We start from the raw sequence: 27,999 nt of genomic DNA on the forward strand, positions 1-27,999 counted from the left end.
CTGTTTTTAATGCGGTGTTGGACCGGAAACGATGGCAAACTTAAAAATAAGACCTTCAGTAAGCATATCTTTTATTCTATTGAATAAAAACAACATATTAATTAGATAAATGACGGTTAACTATTGACTCAAAAAAAATGTTTTGTTGAACTCTCAGCTGTATAAAAAGGTTCGTGGAGTGGCGTTAGCTTAATGGTTGAAACTTGGTGTTTAAAAAAGACCGTCTTTTTAAAGTAAGCATATATTAAGCCTGATATAGTCCTTTCTTAACAGCAGGTTATTAAAATATAATATAAAATATAGAAGCGTTATAGAAAATGGATGGATAGAATAAAGAAATACGTTCAGTCAGGTCTACCGGGTGACATAATGTACTACTTTCGGCTAACTACATCACTTCCGGGTGGAGCGCATAAATTTGGGACTACAAGCAGCAGGTAATGTCGATCGTTTACTAACCTAACATGTCCGTGGTTTAAATTAATCAAATACATTAAATATTATGTGAGATTACATGTATATTTGACGTTGATATTTGCGTGTAACGTCATGAATTTGTATCTTTACGCGTGTGGCATGACAAGGTGAACAGTTAGCCCAGCTAGCATCACAGGCTAAAGCTAGCGATAGCTTTGGTTGGTAGCGTGGAGGTCACAGCTTAACAATATCTTCAACGTTATAATTAAGGAATTAAGAATAGTTTTAAAACTTAATAAATGTGTTTGTCCTTTGCATAAACCCAAATGTGCCTTACTTCACCTTGAGCTGTCCTGCTACTCCCGTTACGTGTGTCGTTATGTCACAAGTTACACAAGTTTTCAAATACATACTAACAAACACAATTTAATATAAATATACGACACCTGTATGCCATTATTTATTAATACCTCCCTGAATTAAAGCTCAAGTCCTGTTTTTGGAGCAGGATGTATATTTTGACACGAATGTGTGTAGGAAAAGTGATGTTTTGAATGTGTAATCTGATGTTCTTGTGCTATAAAGTGATAATATCCGTTATATATTGATCACAATATAAAAGGTTGGTAGCTATCCCTGTGTTGCAATTAAACAGTCTCCAGGAAACATAATTAGGAACACTTCCAAGCTGTTTACATCCTATACTATAGGTGGATTGAAAATAAATAAACCTAAACCTATTAAGAAATAAAAGATAATAATTCCATGTAGATTGAGAATGTAGGTATTGAACAATATGTGTACCGGTATTTATTGTCTATCGAGCTGGTCATGATGGATAATGCAATTAAAACAAAATAAACGACAGTTGCACTCATAAACCATCAATGTAAATTCTGTTAAGTTTAGAAATTTTCAGCAGTTTGTAAATTGTGTACAATATATTGAATTTGCATTGGATGTTTTGGCAATAAATATAACTTCAAATGGGGATGAATTGTTTTGAGTGCAACTGCATGTAATAAACACATTTTACACTATTAACACTCTGTTTATTATTGTGGTTTTGTATTCTCATGACATTGTGCAGGTGCATCTGTCGAGAATGTATAGCTATAGTATAATGTATAGTGTGTTAATACATATTTTAAGACCACGTGTTTAACTAAATGCCCATTTTCAAGGATGCTGTCGCTGTCTCGAGCTGTCGTGGCGCGCGCCCCGGCGGCTCTCAGTCAAAGTGGAGTGACGGCCATCGTCCGATTCAACAGCACAGCACAGGTAACTGCTCACATATTCTACTGTATGACTAAAACAGCACTATTAGATGATATAACAGTTGTTAATACATATGTTTGTGTTTCTAGAGTCCTCCTAAAAAGACAACATTTGGACCTCTGGCAGATGAGGATAGAATTTTCACCAACCTGTACGGCCGTCATGACTGGAGGTAAGATATTCCTTTACTACCTATTGCTTTTATTGCAACTGTACGCTAATTGGATGCCATGACGACAGGTTGAATGGTGCCTTGAAGCGTGGTGACTGGTACAAGACTAAAGAGATCCTCCTGAAGGGAGTGGACTGGATCCTCAATGAGATCAAGGTGTCGGGCCTGCGCGGGAGGGGCGGAGCCGGTTTCCCAACTGGGATGAAGTGGAGTTTTATGAACAAGCCAAGCGACGGCAGGTTAGAACCCTAACAGGCGTCACAATGTTAAACATTGCGGTACATTTGGGTAATTGATTCCCGCGCAACCTCAGGCCGAAGTATCTGGTGGTGAATGCAGACGAGGGTGAGCCCGGCACGTGCAAGGACAGGGAGATCATGAGGAACGACCCCCACAAGCTGGTGGAGGGCTGCCTGGTTGCTGGGAGGGCCATGGGGGCTCGCGCTGCCTACATCTACATCCGCGGAGAGTTCTACAACGAGTCGTCCAACCTGCAGGTATGATGCTGACTGCCAGGAATGTCGTGATCCGATATTGATATCGGTTATCGGGCCGATACATTACATCGGCCTGCATCTCAAATCTCTGACATTGGCACGTTGATACGATCAGTCGATTTCAGACTCCACCCCAGCACATCTATCCAGCAGAGACCGGATCAAGCCCATGTGATCACAACACCAGCGTTTGCTCGCATGCTAACAAAGTAGCAAGTAGCATGTCAGCCGTGTGGCAGTAAAAAGACGTTGCAACTGATTGCAAAACCTGTCATGCACAAGTTTCTCGTGGTGGCAAGGAACTGGCGAAGTTTAATACGACACACCTCATGGCACGTATGAAGTGGCATCACACGGGAAACTCCCACGGAATGGCAAAAAGTCATTAACTATAACAGAAAAGACCGAGCCCCCGTCGATGGTGAATAACGTCGGGTTTAAACTAGGGATGCTCCCATCATTATCGTCTGATTTCCGTGAAAAATCATGTGATGGCCACGTGCCGATAAATGCCTTTCAACGCCAATATCAAAAGCCGCTCAGCGTCCTCCTCCCGTACCAAAACAACAACAATCGTGTCTGCTGTGTGGAACTTACCTGCCAACACACGCCACCAAACCTAGCTCGTGTTAAAAAGCTACGCCATTTGAAGAACAAACACTTGACACTTGAGTATGGGGAGTGTTCAAGGCTCACGGTGTGACCATCAGTCAAACGGCAGCTAACGCGGCCACGTGAGCAACACTCACGTTTTGGCATACTGTATGTGCGTGACAGTTAGAATGCTAAGCTAATAGCCCCAAAAATAATTTAATTCATCGGACGAGATGAGCAGCCTTTGTCAGCGGTGGAAGACACCGAGTTCTCCGACTGCTCTTTCTTTGTTTTGGTGTAAATTAAAGTAAGTTTATGGTTCCTTTTTTTGTATCAGCCATGAATTCTGGGCCCCATGAAAAAAAAATGATGTTGCCCCTCCATTCATTAATTACTAATTTTACGAGTAATTACCTATTTTTTGGCAGTCAGGGGACCTTGGAATTATCCTGACTTTTTCCCGTTTATACGGCACCCCTGCCCAATTGCACTCATCATAAATAACTTGAAAAATGTATCATTAATCTATGTGATCGGTATTGGTCTATTTCACTCATGGGTGATCGGAATCGGCAGCATAAAACCCTGATTGGAGCATCCCTAGTTTAGAAGTTTCATTGAGCACCTGGAACCTCGCTATATTACTGTATGTCTAGCTGCCACTACTTTGGATAAAACTATACCCCACTTGCATAAGGAAGTAAATGGGGGAGTTTTTCTCATCCCTACTTTTGCAGACTATTATTCTCTGTTTGAGTAATATCACTTGATCAACATTCCACACTACAAAATAAATTATGTATGATTCGTGTTGATATTGGATCACCATCGGTATCGTATCGGAAGTGAAAAAAGTTGTATTGGGACACCCCCACTACAATAATAAATACATTTTTTAAATATCTCTCTCTGAGCTGCAGCGATTGTGAAGGTGCACCTGATAAAGCGTCGTGTATGCAGATAGAGGGCGCATTATTTTATAGTTGGAAAGTTCTATGAAATGTCCTAAATGTCGGGAATTGGACTGGTTCTGCCTCCTGGACCGTCCGGGAAATGGGGACTGTTGCTGTAAATGACGCTTTGTTAGGTGCACGTTCCCAGGCAGTCGTAATGATAATACTGCTAAGTGTTGATTGGCTCTGTTTATTATTGTGGTTTGTGATGTTGTGGATTTCCGCTATCCCGGGCCTTCCGGGAAATGGGGAGCGTTGCTATCCAGTACACCAAATGTCATTAGGTGCACATTCACAGTCCATCTAAACGGTAATGCTGCACACTGTTGATTGACACTGTTGTGGTGATACTGTGGTCCTCCCTGGGAATTGTGAGGTTTGATATTAATGCTTCATTAGGTACACCTTGCTGCTCCACGTTGATACAGAGATATATTCATTTGACAACGTGTTAAATATCGTGGTTCAGAGTGTTGGTGATTTCTGCCTCCTGGGCCCTCTGGAAATTGTGAGGGTTACGCTTTTGTATCTCTGTAATGTCTGGAATATCCACCTCATGGTCCCTCGGGTAAACCTGTAAAATCAGGGAGCATCTGTGATGTTAAGACAACATGTGTGATCTTACATGTACTAATGTAATCCATGTAGGTGGCCATCAACGAGGCCTACGCAGCGGGGCTCATCGGCAGGAATGCCTGTGGCTCGGGCTACGACTTTGATGTCTTTGTGATGCGCGGCGCCGGAGCCTACATCTGCGGCGAGGAGACGGCTCTCATCGAGTCGCTGGAGGGAAAGCAGGGGAAGCCTCGCCTCAAGCCCCCATTCCCTGCAGATGTTGGTGAGTCAAGAAAATATCAGTTCTTGATGTGGAACACTGTGCTCATCAACTCTCTTCCTCCGGCCGTCGTCGCCAAGGTGTGTTCGGTTGTCCAACCACTGTGGCCAATGTGGAGACCGTGTCCGTAGCGCCGACCATCTGCCGCCGTGGAGGCTCGTGGTTTCTGAGTTTCGGGCGAGAGCGGAACTCGGGCACCAAGCTTTTTAACATCTCTGGCCATGTCAACCACCCCTGCACCGTGGAAGAAGAGATGTCCATCCCCCTGAAAGATCTTATCGAGAGGCACGCAGGTACATCCGGCTGCTTACAGTGCTTGGTGGCTACGCATGTTTCCCTAGAGGAAAAGACGTCTCGTCTTATATTCCGGTGTAGAGATTTATGCATGCAAACCAGCGCACACACACACACACACACACACACACACACACACACACACACACACACACACACACACACCAGTGACCTTCAGAGAGGAGAGGGGAGGCAACAAGGTTAATGAAATATGATGACTTAAATATGATTTCACTGATATTAAAACATTTGGTCTTGAAATGCTATTAGCATTAGAAACATTATGTAGTGTTTCTTCATATAGCGGCCAGGAACGTTTATTTACTCAACTGCTGAGAGTCCAAGGCACCCATTTGGAATAAGAACTGCATTAGGGGTGATTTATTTGTACAAATGCATTATTTTACTACGGGTCGCACGGTGGCCTAGTGGTTATAACATGTTGGCCACACAGTCAGGAGATCGGGAAGATCTGGGTTCGAATCTCCGTTGGGCATCTCTGTGTGGAGTTTGCATGTTCTTGTGGGTTTCTCCGGGTACTTCGGTTTTGAACAAAACAACTACTTAAATGTAAAAGTAAAAGAGAAATGGCTGAATGGTCCCAGTGTGAGTGCTCCCTACCTCGAATGAGCATTTCTCTTGACAGGAGGCGTCCGCGGTGGTTGGGACAACCTCCTGGCCGTCATCCCTGGCGGGTCCTCCACACCCCTCATTCCCAAGAAAGTGTGCGAAGAGGTTCTGATGGACTTTGACGGCCTGGTCCAGGCTCAGACCGGCTTGGGCACGGCGGCGCTGATTGTCATGGACAAATCCGTATGCTTGTCGGCGTACATTCGCACTCATTCGCCAAGCCACATCCCATGAACACGTTTCGCCTTGGGTGGGTGTGTTTTGCAGACTGACATCATCAGAGCCATCGCACGTCTGATTGAGTTCTACAAGCATGAGAGCTGTGGCCAGTGCACACCCTGCAGAGAAGGTCGGTGCTTTTGATTGGATGCCTTCTGTATTTAATGAACTCTGCGCTCATCTTCACCCTTCTTGGTGTTCGTGTGAAGGGGTGGACTGGATGAACAAGATGATGTGGCGTTTTGTGAGCGGCGATGCACGTGCAGCGGAGATCGACATGATCTGGGAGATCAGTAAGCAGATTGAAGGACACACGATCTGCGCCCTGGGAGACGGCGCTGCATGGCCCGTGCAGGTAAATAAAAACACTGAGCCTCACTGCCTCTGGAACTGCCCCCTCCCTCTACAACCAAGCGCCCCTAGACTGACTGATAACAAGCTCTTTCCCACCAATAGAAAAGTGGTGTCATGTTTCATTGCTTGTTTACTTTCGCTTTCAAACCCGGTGCCTTCCTGCACCGAAAGCGCATACGCATACAAATGATAATGTGATGACACGGTGACAAAACTTGATTTTCACCATGTAAAGACTTGTATGCAGTGCCACGTCTGCACTTTCAACACACATTGAAACATTGAGTGTCTGTGTGGCTGCGTTATCACGCTGCGCCTGCATAGACTGCAGCCGATACAAGGTCATGGACTCCTGAGGGTTACATAGTATTAATTCCCTCCTATGTGGTTTCTTCTGTCCTCTCAGGGATTGATCAGGCACTTCAGGCCCCTAATGGAAAGCCGAATTACTGAATACAAGCAGCAACAGCAGCAGCAGGCGAGCTCTTAAAATGGCTGCTCCATCTTCATCACGACCTGAACCTTGTGCTTGTGTATTTAAAAAGAAATAACGTGCATTGTTTTGTCTCCTTGCCTTGTCTAATATGAAAGTATCAATAAAATTCTGTGAACCTTAAATTCAACTTGGCATCTTTTGTTTATACCATGACTTTATTATTGGTATGGGAGGGGGGCTTACTGCAAAGCAAGTTTAGTGGGTTAGCGAGGTGTGTTGAGTGTAAAGCTGGGCTTGCGTGTACAATGAAGGTGGCTCTTTTAATGCAGCTATATCACCATGGTAACTTAGGCTAGACTCATAACCTGCTCCAGACTTTCAGCTTAAAATCGTGTATGAAAGCGCTGCTGTGTCACTGGAACTCATTCGGAGATGGCATCACCATTTATTGCGGCTTACATTAATTCATGTGTTTACATTTTGTCAAAAAAGAAGGAAAGGCGATTAAAAGTACAAATAATATGGTTACATAATCAAGCATAAATTAAGTTTGACTTGAATAAGTTAAAATAAGTATAGAAACACTGATTACAAATGAATATACTGTAAGTCACGCACGGTATACGTGTAACTGCTTGAAAGGAAGCTGCTCTTCGTTTGGGTAGGCAGGGCGGAATTTGCCTGAGCTTAATACACCTAACCATCGTCAGTGTGTCAGATAAAGAGTAAAAAGATGAACACTGCGGGCAATGTTAACACCAACAGACAAGGAAATACACAGAATACTACATGGAATCACAAACAACGCACATAACATTCAATGCGTAATAATTACAACTATTTACAAAGCATGCTGGGAAGTAGGAAGTACTCCAAGCAAATCATGCATCCTTGCGACGCTACAATATTAATAATAATCAACATAATACTGTTTTAACACAATGGCATAAATTATTGGATATAACATAATGAAAACAACAAAGCAGATCAAATTTCGCTTCTCTTCCGTTTCCGGAAGTCTCGTGTCATTTGTGCTCGACCGGAATTTCGTTTCCACATCACGTCACGTGGTGCGGATGAACAACGGCCGACGCCGCTGCTGCTAGCTGTAGGTACGAAAACAGAAACCTTTTTATGTACGAATTATGTATGTAAAATTATACATGCCTTCTGTACCGTTCATTTAACTAAAAAAAGAGCGAGGCTTGATACAAAATGTACGATTGTACGTTATCGTTATTTGTGTGACCGTGGGCGGATTTCTCTCTTCACTATTATTCTTTTGTTCCTTATTTGCATGACCAAATGGCTAATATAATCATAAATACAGTCATACATGAAGACAAATGCAATATATTTCAAGTGGTCCACGATCCTGAGATTGGCTGGCGACCAGTCCCGAAGTCTACTGGGAGAGGCCTCAGTTTACCCGTAACCCTAATGAGGACAAGCGGTATAGAAAAAGGATAGTCAAAGATCCTTTATGTGACAGGAGTGTTGTGCTGTTTTTAAATACTTTCTGCAAAAACGCTAATATAATCTGCCGCAGAAGTGTCCAAAGTTGTTGTCCAGGCTGTGCACATTCTGAAAATACAATTCAATTTTTTTTTTAAACCCAGCAAAAGTGGGGAAAAAAGCAACAATTTTTCAGTCAAAAATATCAGGACGATAAAGTCATACTATTAAGAAAAAAAGTTGTAATTTGACAAAGATGAAGTCGTAATATTATGAAGGGAAAAAAAATAATTTTAGAAGCATAAACTTGAAGTATTACAGAATAGAGTTGTTTTTTTTCTTACAGTTTAAATATGAAGAACAAAGAAAACAAATAAAGCTGAAATATTTGGAAAATTAGGTTGGGGGAAGAATTTATAATTATATGAGAATAAAGTCATGATATTACGTGGAAAAAAATGTACTAGACGAAATTTGAAGTACAGTGGAACCTTGGTTAGCGTCTTTAATCAGTTTCAGAAGATCCGTACTCAAACTGAATACATTTTTCCCCATAAGGAATAATGGAAATCCAATTATTTCACTCCAGGAAGCCAAAAATGTTAACACCAAACATGTTTTTAAAGTTTTACAGTTGTAGTTTTACATGCAGAAAACACTTCAAAATGCACACAAATTATAAATACTTACAAATGATGAATGAAAGGGGTAACTCATCACTTTTGTCTTGATTGAAAGCGTGACTTTTAAAGATGACTAAGTGGCAGCGAGATCCACACGGGCCCCACCTTCTTGTTTCTTCAATTCAAAAACCCATTTTGGGTTATTTTGCAGCCGTGATCAAAAGAAAAGCAGTGGCTTGTGGCGTAACTATGTTGAGCTGACCTCCGGTTCCTGTTTTTATGTATTAGCAAGCTAATAGGATGCTAACAAGGACATTTTGTGATTAAAATACACTAAGAACACAGCTGGACTCCCGCAGTGTATTAATAACACGACAAGACGCGCACGATATTGTACGCTAACCGGAAAATGTACGTACGCCGAGGCAAAAATTTTGGCATAAATTTTCAACGTTAACCGAAAAACACGCTAATCGGGACGTACATGAACTGAGGTTCCATTGTATTTGTAAAATAAAAATAAAATAAAAAAACTCAAAAATGAAAAAAATAGCAAAAACATGTAATTTAATATATATAATTATAACTTGCATATCTACATGTCCACATGGGGTTGGTTTGGCGCCCTTTGGTGAAATTTTTTTTTGAAAATATCATCTTGTCTCGTCCTCGCAGACACAATCTTGTGTATCGTCGTGTCTCGTGACGCCCCTATGCAATAGCTTTTTTTCCCCCCTCATCTGCTGCAAACATTTTAGCCAGTTTCAAGTTTTGAAGTGCACTCACGGGCTGGCCTGGTGTCATTCATGGACTGGATTTTGCCTGCGGGCCGCCACTGCTATGTATGTAGCCGTTGTGATTATTATTATGTATATTTGTTTCAATTATACCTCTCCATGTGTGAAGAAATAGACATGCTGAACATAGAGAAAGTCATCGTGGGCACCAGCAATGTGAGGAAGGCCACCACAGAGTCCCGTGAGTCCCTGGATACACCGGATTGTGATACAGCAGTGGAGTGTGATAGTCTGTACTGTTCCCGATGTCTCATCACCTTCACTACCTTCAAGACCAAAACGAACCACATAAGAAGGGTTCACCGGGACCTGTACAGCAAGCTGTTGATGAAGGTAAATATGCTCCATACACCGGGGTGTCTGAAGCGCGGTTTGTTTTTTATTGGCCTGCGACACATTTTAGAAATACAATTAAGCCAAAAAAACTGCAAAAAGGCACTATAAAGAGAAAAGGCTGAAATGTTGACACAAATAACTAATAATAACGACACAAAGGTTTGTCTGTAAATGTACATATATGGAACATTTTTTGACTTTTTATAAATTAAATAAATATTTACTGTATATAAAATGCCAAAGTGGCCCCCGTGAAAACGTTTGGACCCTGGTATGCATTGACATTTGTAGCGTAAGTTACAAAAATAATCGCATAGGCAACACGGCAGGTGTGCAGCGTTTCGGGAGTAGAAGAGTTATACTATGGGGTGTCCTAAATGCATTGCTGTCTTTTATAGTGAACTTACTGGAAGCAAATTGGAATTGAATTGGTGTTTTTGTCAATATTTTTTCAATTTTTCTGCAGGACAATACCGTCTTTGGGTGTTACAAGTGTGACAGGTGTTTTGCTTCACCTGAGGAGCTCAGCGTGCACCATGCAACCCACAGAGTTGATGAGGTCCCTGTCTGCTCTTCCTGCAAAACCGTATTTCCCAGCTTCACTGAGGTGAGTGTACAGTGAGTACGCATCCTAAAGATGATGACAGGCTCGGTAATGTTCCATATGCGGTTGTGTTGCAGCTGCACAAACACAAACGCGGCTGCCATGAAGGAGGATGGCACTGTCGCGACTGCGGCTCTATGGTCCCGTGCGCCAGCCTGCTTGAGTTTCATGCTCATTGCATCGCCATGCACGACAAGGACGTGACAGAAGGCGGCGCGCACCGCTGCACGATATGCCTTCACGGTTTTCGCACGCTGGACGCTCTCCTGAACCACCAAGAGAGGGTTACCAAAGCTGACGTGAAGCCCGCCAGGAAACGTGGCCCGGAAGCAAACACTCGTGAGGACAGCAAGAAGGTGAAGAAAACAGAAGAACGTAAAGCTCCAGCACCGGAGCTGAAGATCCCTTGTTCCGAAGACAATTGCGACCTGGTATTCCCGTCTGTAGATGCCCTGAGGATGCACAAAAAGAGCCAGCATGGTCCCCCTCTATCTTCTCAAAAGCCTTGCAAAAAGCGTTGATGCTGTAACAGAACACTTACGTATTTGTATAATTATTTCATATGTATAGGTCACTAATATACAGTACAGTAGATCCTCGCTTTTCGTGGGGTTATGTTCCGGGTCCGCCAGCTAATGCCGAAAAACTACAAGTACTTGATACTCCCATAAAAATGTCCACTGTTGACATACAGCTCGCTCCTCCCCATCAAAACCTCTCTGCTAGCTTGATTGATTTTGGATCAACATTTGCAACAAAAGTGATTGTTGTAATTATTAGATTAGAGTCGGAGCCACGACCATCCACTTCTGTCTTCAATAGCTGTTGTTCATTTGCGACACAATCCAGGTTTAAGCTCTGAATACGCCTCAGACGCTTATTGAATGCATTTAAAGTATGAATGGTGTGTTCAAGGACCGCAGAAAAAAGTGCTAAATCTCAACGCTTGACGAACAAACATTATCAGCAAAACATAAATATGTAAAAATGGTTTCTAACAGTGGCGCATGTCTGCTGTAGTACATTTCACCTGTATTATCGCGCATTTATACATTTTCTGTGGAAAATAGCCTATTTTTGGAGGGGACAAAAATTAGACCAAAACTTTTCAAATTTGTGTTTCCATGAATGTGCAGAGATCCACTGGAATGGTGTTTTAAAAATTTGGTGTTCCCGTGTACAACCAGCAGTACTCGTACCACAATTTGAGAATATGTAGATTTCTAGCATTTATTTGACCATTCTTTACAAAATAAACAGACACTTGGTTTATTGTGGTGTCTGTTGCTTTGACAATAAAGGGAATTTGACAGTTTTTTTTTCCTTGAATATTTATTAGAAGTCATAGATTGTTGTTTTTTGTGATATAGAAACATCAGCATATGAAAGAAAAAAACATCCAAAAGTAGTTTTATTTGTCATGAAACCGCTTTATTGACTTATTTGTTCAAATTGTATATTTCATTTGCAGATCAAATATTTTGTGATATTTATGATATTGTAAATGTCAACATGTAAAAGACAATGTGATTTGAAATATACATGGGATTAAATCAGATCCTCTTCTTCCTACTCATTTTCGGACGTTGAATTGTGCAAACAAAACCACTTGATATTCCTTAATGTAATTTAGGCATGTATCAAAGAAATAAACCATACCACACTAATCGTAAAGCTTGTTTATATTGCACTAGTCAAATGTATGTTTGGCCACTTTTAGTATTTTCAAAAATATATAGACAAGATTTAGGTTTGACTAATTGTATTTATGCTTTGTACAGTAGCCTTGAGTGGCCAAAAATGTCAATCGCGTGGGATTTTTAATATTATACGCTTTCCACATGTTTAAATGCAAGAACGCATAACTTAAAATATCAGATTAGACAGGATTTAAGAGATACGTAAAACAATGAAGATGTAAGTAAGAAGTATAATATAACATCTCTCCATATATAAGCTCATGAAAGGGTTAATAAATAATTGCATGCATTTTCCGAGAGGTATAACTACCTGTGTGAGTGTTTGAACCTTAAATGAAAATGTTTTTATGTGATGCTAAAATGAAACAACGTACGAGCAAAAGTATTAGCAAAACAAACAAGGCTGAAGGAAGTTAGCTTTTCCCATGATGCACTTGTCCTCCCATCCTATCTCGCGCCTTCTGCCTGAGAGAGAGACGCGGTCCATCTTGCTTGTTCCGTCTTCGCTGCTGTTACCAGCGCGCTTCGTTGTGCTGAATAATAATGGCGGCGTCGGGAGGCGGATTATCGTCGCCCACCAGCGTCGCGGCTGCGATGAACACTCAAACTGTCGCTCGGGCTCGCTTCCCGGGCAGGCCGTGTACGAGCCGCATTAGTCGGCTGCGGCTGGGGAAGCGAACCAAACGCGGAAGACTGAGCTCGGACGACGGAGAGACGTCGGACGGAGGGCCGAGGCCTATAGACCTCGGCCTCGCGTTGAGTGAGGACCCGGCCTTGCTGCGCCTTCTCGGGGTGACGGAAAAGTACAAGCGGCGGAGAGAGTCGGGCTTCGACTCCAGCCACAGCGAGGAGGTCAGCATGATACACTTACACACATAGATATATATATATATATGTATATCTTTGTCAGCGAAATGTATACATTTAAACGCTTCTCTGGGACATTTTGAAAAGAAATGGCGTCTTGAGTGCACTTGTTTATGAATTACAAAGATGGCTTTGATGTGGTAGCTTTAGCTTTAGCTCAAACGTGTATGAATACAGTTTTGAGATACTGTATGTGCACTTAATTTCGCATTTATGTTTTGTAATGTGTATGTGCAAACAAGCGATGAATATTTGTCCTGCTGAAGTATGCAAGGCAGCGATAGGCGGAACTTTGGCGGCTGGTAGTTGTTGTGGCGGAAACTAGCGCCATGTTATTGATTTGTTTATCTCCATTACCGTTGTAGAATAAAAGCCCGATCTGTTTATTTGCATTACCTTAATAAAATGAAAGCCTCCAATCTATCATAGTGCGCATTTCAAGTGACAACATTATAATCTCCCACGTTGGAGCTGTCAGATGACTACCGGATGTGCAACATAAGGGACCACCTACATTCTTACCTTAATCATCTTAAACATACTCTTGCATAGTTTATAAGACTATGAATGGTATAAAGGTGGCAAGCAGATTTTATAGGCACTATCAGAGAGGTGTTAATTAAAATTATTGAGGTTTGCTACACTGCTTGTTCTCATTAGGGTCAGGGGTGAGATGGAGTCTATGCCAGCTGGCTTTGGGCAATGGCAGGGTACATCCTGGCCTGATTGCCAGTCAATCACAGGGCACGTATAGACAAACGACTCACATACAGTATATGTCTATGGACACTTCATACTCGACTGGGGCTGCAGCTATCAAATATTTTAGTATTGAGGTAGTCTATTGAAAATGTCTTTTGATTAATTTGAAAACACATTTTTGCTTGGTTAAAGAGCACTTACAAATACACAAGAAAATAAGCCATTTCACTTAATAATGAACGACCAATTTCTTTGATTTTTTTAACATTTTTTTTTACATAATCAACAGTTATATTTCTTAAAGTCACTGTGTACATAGGGGCAAACTCTATTTAACCACCATGCTCAGTGGGCGCATGTCTTGTGTAAAATGCTATTTGTTAGCTCAGCTGCTTGCTTGGGACTACATAATGGTGCTTTGTAGATACATGTATTCATCCGAAACTGTAATGATTTACTGGAAAAGGAGAGAAATAACAATTGGTTCATTGACATTACGCAGACTAAATTACATATTACATTATGTTGATGGCTGTGCATTTATGTACCCTAAACATAGACCGGCTGACTACAAAAAAAAAAAACAGTTTTTGCCGTGTTCAAAGAAAAATGAAGAAACCTATTGTAGTGGAATACATTAGAATATTCTACCCGTCAACAAAGAAAAGTGAGACACATGCTTCTTTGTTCCATTACACAGTATCGTCTGCTAGAAGTGTCCAACTACTGATTTGTGAGCTACAATGTTTTTAATTTCCATCTTCTTTACTTACAGTGCTGTCTTTTTGTAGATGAAATAAACCCTGTAGAAGGTCATGTGAACCTTAAGGGCATACCATCGTAATAAACTAGACACACAATTGACAGTAGGACGGATGGTTGGATAGATAGGTAGGTAGATTGATAGATACTTTATCTCCAGGACACATTCACACTGGATACAGAGCTGCTGGATACGTGAATTTCTCTTGGAGATAAATAAAGTATCTATTTGAAGGGAATCCTAGCCCTCCTCCGTTATGTTAGTAAGGTACATTACTCTATGTTGATTTTACCTTGTCTCGGATCTTCTGCTCCATTCGGAGTGTCTTCTGAGTTGCTGTAACATCGAAGATGTGCAGTTCTGGTATGTAAGTGCCACGTTACAATGGATACACCCCACGGTGTTCAGCTTGCTGTTTGGCCTGAAATGCTGCCACACTTGACATTTTTTGCATGTTTTTTCAATTTAGTTTTTCTTTTTTGTCGCCTTGTTGCCTTCTCTCTCTTCAATCTTGCCGCTCCTTGAAGTAAATAAACATCTGCTTCCTCCTCCTTCCGCCACATGGGTGATGTAAGCGATTCCTCGAGGCAGAAGAAAAATCCTTGATTAGTTTTTGCAATTGAGGTCCTCGAATTACTCGGTATCGTGACGTACCGCTGTGTGGCCTGCTGTTAAGTCGACTGTGTTTATATGGCTTCACTTCACAACAGGTGTTATTTCGAGACTCTTTACACTCAGAACAGGTCTACAACTCCTCATACATTAAAGAAAACCAACATGAGCTTGCACTCAGCAGGCACTTTTACTACCGAGGCAAGGAAAAGCTAATGAAAAAAACGCAGACAGAACACAGACTAAGTGGGTTTGACCGCCTGTTGGTGGAAGTACAATGCATCATACTGAGATGTGATGTTGTCCCCAATATTAATATAGAGGGCAGCCTTAAACTGATGCAACCTCTCCAGGTGAGCTGTAATATAACACAAGTCACATGATCTGAGGATGTGACACACACACACACACACTCATCTCTCCAGCATTAACATGCATTTGCCGTCATTAAAGGGAAAATTGTGCTTCTGAGCTGATTAAAATGGACTCTAATTTTGTTCTTGCAGTGGAGGTAGATGTATACCTAGGCTATAATTGATCGTTTTTTGCATTACAGTTTCAGAGTAAAATGTTTCAATTATTGTGGGTTGTTGCTTTGTCCTAGATGCAACACTACTGAGGAGCAATGCAACAGTACTGAACTACTCTCGTGTCAACCGAAGTCGCATGCATTTGGTTGGCGCTTTATTTTGAAAGTGAAAGCTGCTCCTCGGTGCACAGCATGGGGAAACCCGAACAGCCCATTCTTTCTGGTCATTCTTTGAAACCAAATACCCAGCCGTTTAGCAGTGTATTGTTTTTTTAATTGTTTTAATCGGGTTTTCCCGCCAGGGGGTTGTATTCAGCATCGAGTGCTACTAGTGTCTTGTTTCTTTTACTTGGAAGAAGTGCGCAGAAGTGTTATTTGTAGAGATTGCTTATGGATTTATCTCTGTGAACGTTTTTATTACCTACTCAAAGCACTGACATAGTAGGGAAGATGAATGGCGTCAGCTGATGTTAAATTATGTAAATTCATTAAAATAATCTAATCCTTTGTCACTTGCGGGTGCATGAAAGTACTAGACAAAGTTGTACCTTTTTTATCCCATATTACTGAGACCTGATGATATAATGCAAAAATGTATAACCAGATTATATGTGCATGGCTCAGATCAAGGGTACCTTTTGCTGTCTTCAACTTCACTTGAGTAGTATTTGAAATTGTTGTTCTAACAATGTGTACTATCCCTATCACTCGTTTATAGAGTGAGGAAGCTTACCAAACCATAAATTAAGCCTGTTCATGTTTTTATTTTGCGCTAGCACGGCTATGTTGTAAAAAAGTGTCTATATTTGGACATTGAAATGTTACATGTTAATTTTAATGTTAATTTCTACTTAGAAATAAAGAATGATGTCTGAAATGGGTTTCTAATGTGTTTTATTGAAATATTCTCAGTGTAAAAAAAAAATAACTGTTGTGTAATCATTAGTGAAAAGTACATAACCTTCGTGTCCGCCTGCCGATGAAAATTTTGAACATAATTCCATGGAAAAACAAACTCCACGATGATTACAATGGTATATATTCATGGAATAATTACTCAACTCTGCAACTAAAGTCATTTTTTTGTGTATAAAAGAGTAAAATAAGATTATTTGAACAAAAGTCTAACACCGAGTGGACACCGAGTTATGTACTTTACATTTAAGAAAGAGTGAACTTCGGAGGGTTGCGATGGGAAATGGAAGATGTCTCGAGCTCTGGAATGTTGGGTGTGTGTGTTTTGCAATGTTTGAAGTTTGTGTTGATAACATTACCAAGGTCTATCCACGAGTTTTGGTTTGGTTTGGTTTAGTTTATTTGAACATGAAGGTTACAATGGAATGCATCTCATGAATCATTATCATTATTTCACAGTTCCTCATGTCCAAAAGGAGTAGGAAGAAGCAAGGCTTATTTAATCCTACCCCCCATCCAAATCCACATCTTGTACAGTGCATATAGTTCACTTCCTGCATTCCATGTCATGTTTTCTGTGATAGTCAGGATAATACATAATAGATAACGGTAAGACAGCCCCCCCCCCCCCCCCCCCCTCCCCAAAAAGGAAATTATATATACATACATACACATTAATATTAATAATAATAATAACAATACTAAATAAATAAAGAACAAAGCTTTTTTTTATAAACAAAAAAAATAACAAACCTGACAGAACAATCAAGACTCTTCTGCCTTGTATTTAGCAAACATCAAATGCTTGTATTGTTTTTTGAATTTGCTTATCTCTGTACATTGTTTGAGTTCTTTACTCAATCCATTCCATAATTTAATTCCACACACGGAGATGCTGTGGGTTTTCAGCCTTGTTCTCGCATATAAATGTTTTAGGTTTAATTTTCCTCTAAGGTCATATGTCTCCTCTCTGATAGAGAAATACTTTATTAGGTTTTTGGGTAACGAGTTATTATTAACTTTATACATTATTCTAGCGGTTTGAAAGTGTACTAAATCTGCAAATTTTAATATCTGTGCTTTTAAAAATAAAGGGTTTGTATTTTAAATTTTAAATGTAACACTTGGGTACCCTTGATCTGAGTCATGCACATATGATTTAAAAACAACTTAATCAGCTGCATTTTCTATATAAAATCACTTTTTTATCGTGCCTATGGGTGTTTACTTTCTTGAACACAGATGTGAGGATTTGTAGAAATGTGTATATTTTTTTAAAGACATGAGATTGGGTCTGTGAGGACGAGACCAGACGAGATATTAATGTTACTTTTAAGAAAAGTACAATGAAAAACAAAAAAAATATATGACTGCGTTGCAATCTGCTAAATCACTTTCTACTACGTTGCACTCATCTGCACTCTTGTGTGTATGCTCGCGGCCCCGCCTCTACCCACTAAGACAAAGAGACTGTATGACTGACAAAAGGGCTCACTCCGTTCATGCTGTTGTTCTATGGAACAAACGCGCCAATGTTTTAAAAGCAATGCACACAGTAAACCCTCTCCTCTTCTTGCATGTTTGGAGGTGAGAGACGAGGAAAACGGACACGCATGCACATGACAATACATTGAGGCCGGCAAAATTAGAGTTGATTTTCATTTTTGTGTGGTTAATTAATTTATTACCATTCAGACATTTTTGTCCTGAAATACGGTAACTTGTAAAGATATTTTTATCATTTTTAAAAATTCTTCTTCTGGCAGCATATGCTCTAATCCAGGGGTCACCAATGTTTTTCCTTGTGAGAGCTACTTTTACAAAATGAAAATGGTCAAGAGCTACTCATTTTTGTAACATTTATTTTCAGAGCTTATTTTAAACCCAAACAAAGCGAATATGCTTGTTTTACCAGAACATGAACAAAATGCTGGTGTCCACAACTCACATTTTGTATTTCAGAATGCATTTCTTTCTACTGTTCTTTCATTATTAACTGAAAACCTAAATGGAAAGCAGGCTTGCGGGCACCTCATGTGGTCGTGGGGGGCTACCAGGTGCCCACGGGCACCACGTTGGTGACCCCTGCTCTAATCCAACAGCAATCAATGACTATTTTCTATCTCAGGGATGGTAAACTTGACCTGCCTCTGTACTAAAAACACGATTGGCTCTCCTCTGTTGTCAGTAATGTTCTCTTGAAGAGTTGTGATATTAATCATAACTGTGTTTTTCTATTAGGAAGAAGACTTTGGTGGTTTTGGAGCCCCAAAAGGTCGTCGGCACAACAAAGTGAAGCCTCCTGAAGACCGCTGTCCTTCACCCAAACCTCTTATTGGAAAAATACATCCCAGGGTTTCCCTGAAATCTTCGTTGATTGGGAAAATTGTACCAAGGACTCTCAACAAAGGGAAAGGGCTAAAAGGCAAAGGGGCACCAAAGGCGGGCCTTGGAGGCAAACCTTCAGATGAACACGCCTCAGGCAGCTCGAAGTCAGATGACGAAGCTGGGGCTGCACAGCCAGATGAGACACTCCTCTCCTTGCCCGCCGCCACTGAAAGGGCAAAAACTTCCAAGGTCAAAGTGGATGATGAGGTGTCAGAGGACGCCATGCCACCGAGGAAGCGTGGGAGGGGCCTTCCGCTCGGACACAACAGGCTGACTATGTCGTCTCTGCAACGGCGCCACAGGAAGAAGAAGAGCATGGCCGCTTCCCCGGAGATTGGAGCGGAAGCTGGCGTGCAGAGCGGACAGGAAGCAGCGATGCCCCTGGAGGGGAAATCCCAGGTGCCGTCGGCGCATCGCACGCACAAAAGAAACTCCCGCAAGTCTTTATTCGGCTACAAAAGAAAGACCCCAAAAAACGCCTCCCCCACCACCGCCAGCCTGAAGAGGGCCAAGCGTGCAAAGCATGTTTTTTACACCTATGTTACAGACCCTGTTACCACCGCACCGCAGGAAGCCGACCCCGGCTCTCTTTTTGACCGAGTCCAAGCCAACTCCTCTGCTTTGACGACTGCCCGGTCCTCACGCGTCATCAAAACACCAAAGAGGTTCCTGGATGAGGGATTGGTCCCCTTTCCAAGGGGCAATTTGTCCTCATGGCTGAAGAATCAACAGAGGGAGGATGAAAAGACCAGCACATCCTCCCACGAATCCGCCTGTGACATCGACTCTATATCTGCGGTGGACAGCCCGTCGGCTGTTGCTGCAAAGTTGACACCGCCGCCCGGTTACGGCACAAGTCACCTGGAGTTCTACAAGAACCTCAAGAGGCTCACCTTGAAGCTGGCGGAGAGGAGAGGCCAGTTCGTCCCTCAGAGCGAGGACACGCATTCCAGCGTTGTGAACCCACGCGTCAAAAGGAGGCGCAAGTCAAAACTCACTATGGAGGAGATCGACTCACCTGGGGTGGTGAGAAAGCTGGCTGTGTCGGTAAGCAGCAACGTCAAGCTGTCCTCCCAGACCTTGCAGGAAGACACGGGCAAAAACAGTAAGCATTATTTTTACATGTTATTACATGCTTTTTTGTGATGCACGTAGGCCACAACATAAGGTACACCTGCATTTAACACTTAAAAAACCCTCAGGATATTTTGTGTCATTCAGTTTTTTGTTTTCAGGCTATTTTGACTGTGTTTAATGAATGAATAAATTAATGAATATCTCAGAAGATATTCATTTTAAAAACATTTGACATTTGTCATCTCTATTCTCAAATGGTAAAGCTACACAAAAAAACACACATTTGCTCCTCAGGACAACATTTTTCTTAAAGTAACGCAATCCTTTACTTTGATATATAAAATATACAGTTGTTCCTCACTGTATCGCGGTTTTTGACTAAATAATTCATTGATAAATGATCACTGTTTCATGGGTGACTATGTCGTACTAGTCAAAAAATATTGAAAGACATTTTATATGGAGTATTGTGGACAGCAGGCATCAGCAATGTTATGAGACATGATGTTACATTACTTTACTTTTCACAGTGCATGGAGATTGGCTACAGAGCCGAAATCCACTTATCGTGTTTGGGTCTGGAACCAATTAACCACGATAAACGAGGGATGACTGTATATTTCATTTTGGAGCGCTGGCTTTCAGTTTGTAACTTTTTATACTTGTCCACTGGACGGTACAACTTTTCCCCATTCAAAGCATGCAGCAAAACCTCGCACCTTTTATTGCTTTCCGCCTTGCAACTAAAATAAGTATGTGTCGCAGTTGATGTTGGTTAATGATGTTATACACTATACCTGCAGTTTCCACACACATACACATCTTTCCTGCTACCTAATGAAGTGTCTGTTTACCTGCAGACGAATCAGGAAGCGGGGATGTTCGCCAGGCGGTGGAAGCCGTTCCCAGCCATCGTGTTGGTCTCAGCGGAGCCAATAAGAGGATGCTGCACCTTCTGAAGAAAGCCAAAGTGCAGCTCATTAAGATTGATCAGCAAAAGCAGTACAAGTTGCAGGTTTGCGTTGTGACATCACTTGACATCTGGTGGCAGTGATTGCTTTTCTCTTATGGCTTCTTGTGTTTGTGTGTGAATTAATAGTTGAGCTCCAGTGAATCCCACGTGGCAGTGAGTAGGGGGAGGAAAAGGAGAGTCAACCTGTCTCCTACGCTTGGTAGTTCTCAGGTAACTGTTTAGGTCAATGTTTAGCCCGTTTTTTTTCCCTGGGTAATCAGTCATACATAGGAACTTTAGAGTAAAGAAGAGTGGGGGTAGACTAACAGGTAGAGCTGGTTGTCCACAATAAACATACATTTTCATTTTCTGATATACTATGAAGACTAGACATTAACTTGTAGTAATTCTAGGTATTTAAATCATTGTAGTTATTGTAGGTATTGTATTTGCAAAATACATACAATACATAATATATAATTGTAATATAAAATAATACAAAATAAATAAATATTTGCTGTTTTTCATAATAAACTTTTGGATGTGCCTCTAAGAATATGGAATTATTTTTGATTAATTATATATTTATTTAAAAATATTTAAGAATAAAATGTAAAATTTGTTTTAATTTTATAATAATTGGTAATACATGTAAAAAAAAAAAAATTCAGCTCACTATAGAATCTGTATAACTGATAGTAGTTATAGATGCACCTCTGAAAACATTTAACTATCTATCTATCTATATATATATATATATATATATATATATATATATATATATATATATATATATATAATATATGATAAAAAATAATAATTTTCTAGTTATTAATAAATTATTTAAACATATTTAAAGTCTTATCATTTTAAATGTAATAGTCTAAGGAATTAAAGTGTATATATAGAATAATACATTTCCACAATGAATTTTATATGATGCGTTTTGTCTACAGGAGCAGCCACTACGTGGTCCCAGGATCAAGCATGTGTGCCGCGCAGCAGCAGTCGCACTGGGCCAGCCCCGCGCCATGGTGCCAGACGACATTCCTCGCCTCAGCGCCCTGCCGCTCCACGAGAGAGAGGGGATCGCCATGTCGCCCACTGGAGAAGGTACATTTACACACACACACACACACACGTACGTTGATTTTAACTCAGATGCACATGTACTCCCAACTAGAACAAAGTGCATTCCAATTCACATGCAAAAGTATTGTTTTGTTACAGTTGTTCTTTGTGATGCATGCAAACTAAATGTAGTTTTTTGTATCTCAACACCCATATGAATCCACTTAGTAGACAAATAAGTTCAGGAACGAGGGCAGTTGAGAGGACAGTATTTTGCAACATTGTTGGACAAACTATTCATTCAGCACAAATAGCGTCACAAACTTGCTCAGTCAAGCGTAAAAAAAACCACAAATTCCCAAAAAACAAGATTCTGTTTGGTCCAAATTTAGCAGCTGCTGAAACAAAACAAAAAACAAAAACCTGCTTTGTTAGCTCACTATAGTTGTAAGTCAATTATTTGCCAGCAAAAATATCTTTTGTCACACACAGATTAGCCACTGCTGTTGGAAAGCTTTACCCAACACTGGTCGAGTGAACATCACTCAGTATGAGGTGAGAAAGTGCTGTTTGTCCATTAGACTCACTGCCCGGAAGTTTGTTTCCAAGTAAACCACATTTAGGGACAACCTCTCACAACATCAAAAACAGTTACATTTACACTGACAACAGGAAATATATTAATTAACATATTATGAATTTGATCAAATAAGAAAAGTCCATCCACCACGTCCCAGGATGGGTTGTATGTATAATCATTGATCAATTGTTCATTAATTGTTCATTAATTGCATCTTGAAGCATGAGGGAAAATACAGTGCAGTACTTGTCTGCAACCACAGAGGCGCTGTTGATTCAGTCTTCACTAGCTTGCAATACAAAGAACAATTTATGACAAAAGAAAATAAATTGACAAATATGTAGAAATTATTACAAAATGAGGGCTAGATATTGAAGGTTTTTTTGTCTAATTTAATACATCCCTTTATGGATATCATCAATGGTGGCAATGGCATCTGTGATGTTTAGCTTCAGGTTGTATATGGCCCATATATTTATTCGATACACTGTATCTATAACGTAGCCGTATAGAAGCCCAGAAGAGTGGTGATACCTGGTGAAGAGACCATACCTTGATGTTTGATTAAAAACTTTGATGACCACTGAGTACATACAACAAATCTCATCAATCGCTTTTGTAATCCATTTTTTAAATTTTAAAGAGACTTTGTGCAAAATATATATATCACCTCGCAGGCCCATCTGTCATTACCGGGGCGCTTTTGACTCACAGGCCCCAGTTGAATAACGAGGCTTTTGAACGTGGTGCTCTGTGGGAGCTCCTACCCATCCTCTCCCCTCTCCTGCTTGCAGATGTTGCAGATGATGATGATGATGATGATGATGACGACATCTCTGATCAAGGCAGGGCTCAGTGGATTGTCTCTCAGGAACCCCTCCAGCGAAGGCGGCGGGGCAGGAGGCGGGGCCACAGGTTCAAAAAGAGGAAAATACTGAGCCGGTACGCGCCCGGCGGTGTCCGCTCGCGACGCTGCGGAAGGTGCAAAGGCTGCTTGGTCGACAGCGACTGTGCCAAGTGCATGAACTGCCGCGACAAGCCCAAATTCGGGGGGCCCAACAAGAAGCGACAGTGTTGCATGTAAGTCTTGGAAATTGATTGCTCTGTTTGAGAGGACAGTGACACCTATATTTATTTTTATTGATACTTACATTTTGTCTATTGTTTTATTTATTTATTTTTTGTTTTTATGCTTTTGTTTATCTTGCCCTGTTGTCCAGCACTTTCAGATTGATTGAGTTGACATACAGTATCATATCAGAATAATTTCAGCAATGCGGAACGCAAACGTTGATATACTTTATAGTAGTTGTACAGTTTGTATAGCGGTATAGATTTACTGTCCACAAAATGACTCCACACACAAGCCGTGTAATAAAAATACTTGCTGAATTTGTGAGGGTGTACTCACTTTTTGACCCCCCCGTTTATCTGCACCATGTGTACCTCAACGCAAGTATCTTTTACATACCGTAATTTGACAGTTAAATTCTGCTGCATATTTTAAATAATGGCCTCTTCTGACATCAGATACAGGAGGTGTGCACGGATTGAGCAGGCAAAGACGGAGCGCATTGTCAAACAGTTCAAAGGTATGTTTAAAAAAAACAAACAAAAAACAAAGCAATGCAGTTAAATGGGCATCCAATTGTATTCAGTTGACACAACGAATACTCCATTCTCTCAGTCCGTGCCAGGCGCATTTCTGCACCCATGTCGAGCAGCGAGGATGCCAACTGGAAGAATGAGTCATACAAGCCCTTGCCCATCACGCCAAATAAAATCCGGAAAGAGTCCCTGCGCAACATCACACCACGCTCCTACTGGAACCTGCTCAAGTCTGAATCTGACGAGGAACAGGAAGAAGTGAAGAAGTTGTTCAAAGCGAGCAAGCTGTCCGGTAAACAAGGTAAACGTTGCCTCTTTGTGTTTGTATTTTTGTTTTCTGTCAAAAACAACACTGTCTTAAGTCTGTGTTTGTGCTCTTTTTGAGATGTTCTTCCTCAACGCGGACTCTCAGTATGTGACCACGCTCCCCAAGAGGCTGTGAAGCAACGTCGGCCATTCTCCAAAGGAGTTCCAGGCAGACCGAGAGCTAATAAGGTAATATTACACACAGTATCGCGCCTCTTTCTTCTATTGTAACGTCTTTAAATCCCTGGGATTAATTATTTGGAAAACTATTGTTATTGCTCTAAATTAAATGTGATGTTTTTGCATAACATGTGATTGGCACTCTAATTGCGAATTTCCAAGTAATTTTTCTACCCAGGCCTTTCCTGTTCAGTTATTTTCCCAATTTCAAGCTAATCTACTTTATTAGACTTTCAGAGTATATTCACATTTATCTCTTTGCTTTCTGCTTTTTCTGTTTTGTCTTTGTAGTAAACCCTTTGCTTTTACTTGTTTCTCTAAATTGTAGATGCTCAGAAGTAGGTATTATCAGTAGTATATATCTAGTATTTATCTCCTGTTAATGTATTGTTATATATTTTTTTAAAGAAATATATTAATTAGGGGTGTCATAATCACGAGATTAAAACCTGACGATATTTCTCATGTAGGGAACAGCTGTCTTGCGAGAACAGATCAACCAGAAGTTTTATCAGACTGTGAGCTATGACATTGCCACTGTGAATGATAATATACAGTATGTAATGTGGACGTGGCAATGTGTGAGGCTTTACACACACGATAAACCTTGCAATCCAACCTACCTTCCCAGCATCACTCGGCGGAGTTCAACAGCTCCGGCGGTGTATATGTCCGAGCAGAAGTTGTAGCAATTCCACATTTGATCAAACTTAAGATTTGTCAGATCAAAACGTGATGGCTGCACATCACATCTTTCAAAACATGTGATATGAGTACCTAAATTAGACCTACTTCCTAGTAGTGCACACGGAGCATCATGGGAACTGTAGCTCTATTTTACGTCTCTACACATCAACATAAATGATTAGTAGCAGCAGCTACAACTGCCGTCATTATTTTAACATTAAAATTTTAAATGTAAACTTCAGATTTTTAGCTTTTGTTTCAAAACAGTTAAAAGCATCATGCTTAGGCCATGCCTGCAAAGTTATAAAACATTGGAAAATGTACCTGCATTGTTTTGTAACTCAGTTAAATGTTTGTTCAGTCCTATATTTTGTCATTGTAGTATTCTTAAAGGTAATGTTAAAATATCATCCTGTTTTGTTCTGGTGAACCCAATATCGTGTATCGTCTGTCTCATGAGCTGAGTGTATTGTGATACTCCTAATTTTGCTATAGCTGGTGTTTTAAGATGGAGTTGAGAACCTTTTATGTGGGCATCAGTTTTTATTTTTATTTTGCATTCAAGTTTTTGCTAATAATCTTGACCTTTTTTCACCTGCATAAGTAAGCAATTCATTCCTATTTAGTGACAATCAATGTTTCTACTTGCAATGATTTTGCCACCGCTTTTCCTTCCCTTGTGGAAAATGTAAATTCATATGTGCAATAGTTTTGTCCAAAAGTAACAAGCAAAAGACGTCCCATTTATAATATTTGGATATGAAATCAAGCATGCATCTGTTTCTTCTGCAAAGTTTTTCCTCTTCACCCGCCTTACTTTTCCATGGCTAACATAATATTCCTGAAAAACGGCTTCCTCCTGCCTCTACGCTGCCGCTCGCCTCCGCTGCATGCGCCTCATTCAAATGTAGCTTTTGGAACCTGTCTTGCTGGTTGGCTTAGGCAGTCCCCTCCTCCACAGGAACAGCAGAACCCAGGAGAGACGGAGCCCAGCGATACTTTCCCTCATCCCGGCCCACTTGGAAACCCACTGCCCAAGCTGCAGCAGCAGCTGCAAATACGCTTATACCGCCTGCCTGATTCTTACCTGCAGTCGCCCCAGTGTCTGGATCGACACCTTACGCACCCTCAGCCCGTAACACAGACTAATGTTCCACATGCCTTGCATGCTGTAACGCCTTCCACGCTGCCATCATCCCAACTTCCAGTAGACTCTCATCTGCAGGCGTCTTGGCCTGAAACGCAGCCCTCTTCACTTCTTCAAACACAAGCCCCACGAAAAAGTCTTGAGTTGCGACTGTGGCGCTTACCTCAGTCTGTGGTGCACGCCGCTATGCAAAAAAGTGTGTCACCATCAACTTCACCACCTCCAGAATCCATGCCACACTCTGCTTTGACAGAGGTGACAGCCAAGTTGAGTTTTCAAGGGTGCTTGCTGTCTAAGGTGCAGCACATCGATGTTTTAACTAAGATTGCCCAGTCCAACAAAGAGCAAACTGTGGATGGAACCGGTCGAGAATGCCATCAGCTTGCAGAATCACAGGATCGGACGCAAAAAAAGCAGAAGGATAAACCCAAAGAGAAGGACGCGTCTATGAAAGAGACGGTGCTGCAAAGGCCTGCAGGAACTGACCCACATTGTCTCCTTCATTCCCAGAATCCTTCTGAGTGCACATCAGTGAACGCCCTCATGGGTTTCACTAACGGATTCCCGCAGAAGGGCTTGGTGCAGGACAAGAGCAAGATCCGTGTAGATTTTAAGGTAGGCCGTCATGTCTCAGACCTCTTAATATCTCCACGCTGTCATGAGTTGACTTGTATGCTTTGTGCCCCTCAGGAGGACTGCGCCGTGCAGAATGTATGGCTCATGGGCGGGCTCAGCATTCTCACGTCCATCCCAACCACACCTCAGCCCGTATGTCTGCTCTGTGCCAGCAAGGGACGACATGATGTAAGCTAAGCTCTTCCCAAACACCTCTATTTGGATTTCACCTGACCTAACTTATGCTCTTCTGCCACCTCAAGATGATCTACTGCCAGATATGCTGCGAGCCCTTCCACAGCTTCTGCCTCTCAGCTGAGGAGCGCCCTCTGGAGGAGAACAAGGAGAACTGGTGTTGCAGGCGCTGCAAATTCTGCCACGTGTGTGGGCGTAGGAGCAAAATCTCAAAGGTGTGAAAGCTAGCCTCATTTTGCTCTTTTTTTTTGTCCTGCATTCATTACTGATTATTATTTCTTTTTTTAGCCTGTGTTGCAATGCAGAAGATGCCAAACATCCTACCATCCTTCCTGCCTGGGACCGACATACCCAAAGCCCATAAACTGCAGCCTACCCTGGGTGATTATTTTAATATTGTTGCTATTGTCACTTGTACAAGCAAATTGTCCCTCAAAATTCGCATCTTCTTTTATTGTGCTTGGTGAAGGTCTGCATGACGTGTATTCGTTGTAAAAGCTGCGGCATTACTCCTGGAAAGTCATGGGAAATTGCTTGGAACCACGAAGAGAACTTCTGTCCTGACTGTGCTGTTCTTCACGAGAAAGGTGAGACTTGTTGTGTAGCATGCC

General features: G+C 41.3%; 3 protein-coding genes across 5 annotated transcripts in view; all 3 read left to right on the forward strand.

Moving 5' to 3' along the window:
• Positions 1-357: 357 nt before the first annotated feature.
• LOC129173180 (NADH dehydrogenase [ubiquinone] flavoprotein 1, mitochondrial-like) lies at positions 358-6,855 on the forward strand. The gene is made up of 11 exons (XM_054763833.1): positions 358-437; positions 1,602-1,698; positions 1,785-1,867; positions 1,936-2,106; positions 2,181-2,364; positions 4,560-4,749; positions 4,827-5,039; positions 5,687-5,853; positions 5,938-6,019; positions 6,099-6,244; positions 6,650-6,855. The coding sequence occupies exons 1-11, from the start codon at positions 370-372 to the stop codon at positions 6,731-6,733; spliced, it is 1,485 nt and encodes a 494-aa protein (XP_054619808.1). The 5' UTR covers positions 358-369; the 3' UTR covers positions 6,734-6,855.
• Positions 6,856-7,707: 852 nt separating this feature from the next.
• On the forward strand, positions 7,708-12,152 carry LOC129173254 (oocyte zinc finger protein XlCOF19-like). The gene is made up of 4 exons (XM_054763988.1): positions 7,708-7,791; positions 9,664-9,887; positions 10,357-10,497; positions 10,572-12,152. Exons 2-4 carry the CDS (start codon positions 9,672-9,674, stop codon positions 11,013-11,015), a joined length of 801 nt encoding a protein of 266 aa, XP_054619963.1. The 5' UTR covers positions 7,708-7,791; positions 9,664-9,671; the 3' UTR covers positions 11,016-12,152.
• Positions 12,153-12,657: 505 nt separating this feature from the next.
• kmt2ba (lysine (K)-specific methyltransferase 2Ba) overlaps positions 12,658-27,999 on the forward strand; it is a 29,166-nt gene continuing 13,824 nt past the window's right edge. For 2 of the 3 annotated variants that reach the window (XM_054763608.1, XM_054763610.1), the window contains exons 1-14: positions 12,658-13,046; positions 18,824-20,075; positions 20,908-21,062; positions 21,147-21,230; positions 21,956-22,112; positions 23,445-23,730; positions 24,181-24,242; positions 24,338-24,559; positions 24,644-24,753; positions 27,089-27,193; positions 27,269-27,382; positions 27,457-27,603; positions 27,677-27,769; positions 27,858-27,975. In XM_054763608.1, the coding sequence (XP_054619583.1) occupies positions 12,738-13,046; positions 18,824-20,075; positions 20,908-21,062; positions 21,147-21,230; positions 21,956-22,112; positions 23,445-23,730; positions 24,181-24,242; positions 24,338-24,559; positions 24,644-24,753; positions 27,089-27,193; positions 27,269-27,382; positions 27,457-27,603; positions 27,677-27,769; positions 27,858-27,975 (3,214 nt within the window). In that variant the 5' untranslated portion in view covers positions 12,658-12,737. The remainder of the gene's footprint in view (positions 13,047-18,823; positions 20,076-20,907; positions 21,063-21,146; positions 21,231-21,955; positions 22,113-23,444; positions 23,731-24,180; positions 24,243-24,337; positions 24,560-24,643; positions 24,754-27,088; positions 27,194-27,268; positions 27,383-27,456; positions 27,604-27,676; positions 27,770-27,857; positions 27,976-27,999) is intronic. The other variant, XM_054763611.1, reaches the window with a different exon arrangement.

Source organism: Dunckerocampus dactyliophorus, chromosome 20, assembly GCF_027744805.1.
Source record: "Dunckerocampus dactyliophorus isolate RoL2022-P2 chromosome 20, RoL_Ddac_1.1, whole genome shotgun sequence".
In the NCBI taxonomy this organism is placed as follows: Eukaryota; Metazoa; Chordata; class Actinopteri; order Syngnathiformes; family Syngnathidae; genus Dunckerocampus; species Dunckerocampus dactyliophorus.

What these genes read in the sequence shown, in the direction of transcription:
- LOC129173180 (XM_054763833.1), top strand. Translation starts at nt 370, where the DNA reads ATGTACTACTTTCGGCTAACTACATCACTTCCGGGTGGAGCGCATAAA. An exon ending in ACGAGTCGTCCAACCTGCAG is followed by an intron (nt 2,365 to 4,559) that starts GTATGATGCTGA and finishes TAATCCATGTAG; the next exon opens with GTGGCCATCAACGAGGCCTA. An exon ending in TGATTGTCATGGACAAATCC is followed by an intron (nt 5,854 to 5,937) that starts GTATGCTTGTCG and finishes TGTGTTTTGCAG; the next exon opens with ACTGACATCATCAGAGCCAT.
- LOC129173254 (XM_054763988.1), top strand. Translation starts at nt 9,672, where the DNA reads ATGCTGAACATAGAGAAAGTCATCGTGGGCACCAGCAATGTGAGGAAG. An exon ending in ACAGCAAGCTGTTGATGAAG is followed by an intron (nt 9,888 to 10,356) that starts GTAAATATGCTC and finishes ATTTTTCTGCAG; the next exon opens with GACAATACCGTCTTTGGGTG. An exon ending in TATTTCCCAGCTTCACTGAG is followed by an intron (nt 10,498 to 10,571) that starts GTGAGTGTACAG and finishes GTTGTGTTGCAG; the next exon opens with CTGCACAAACACAAACGCGG.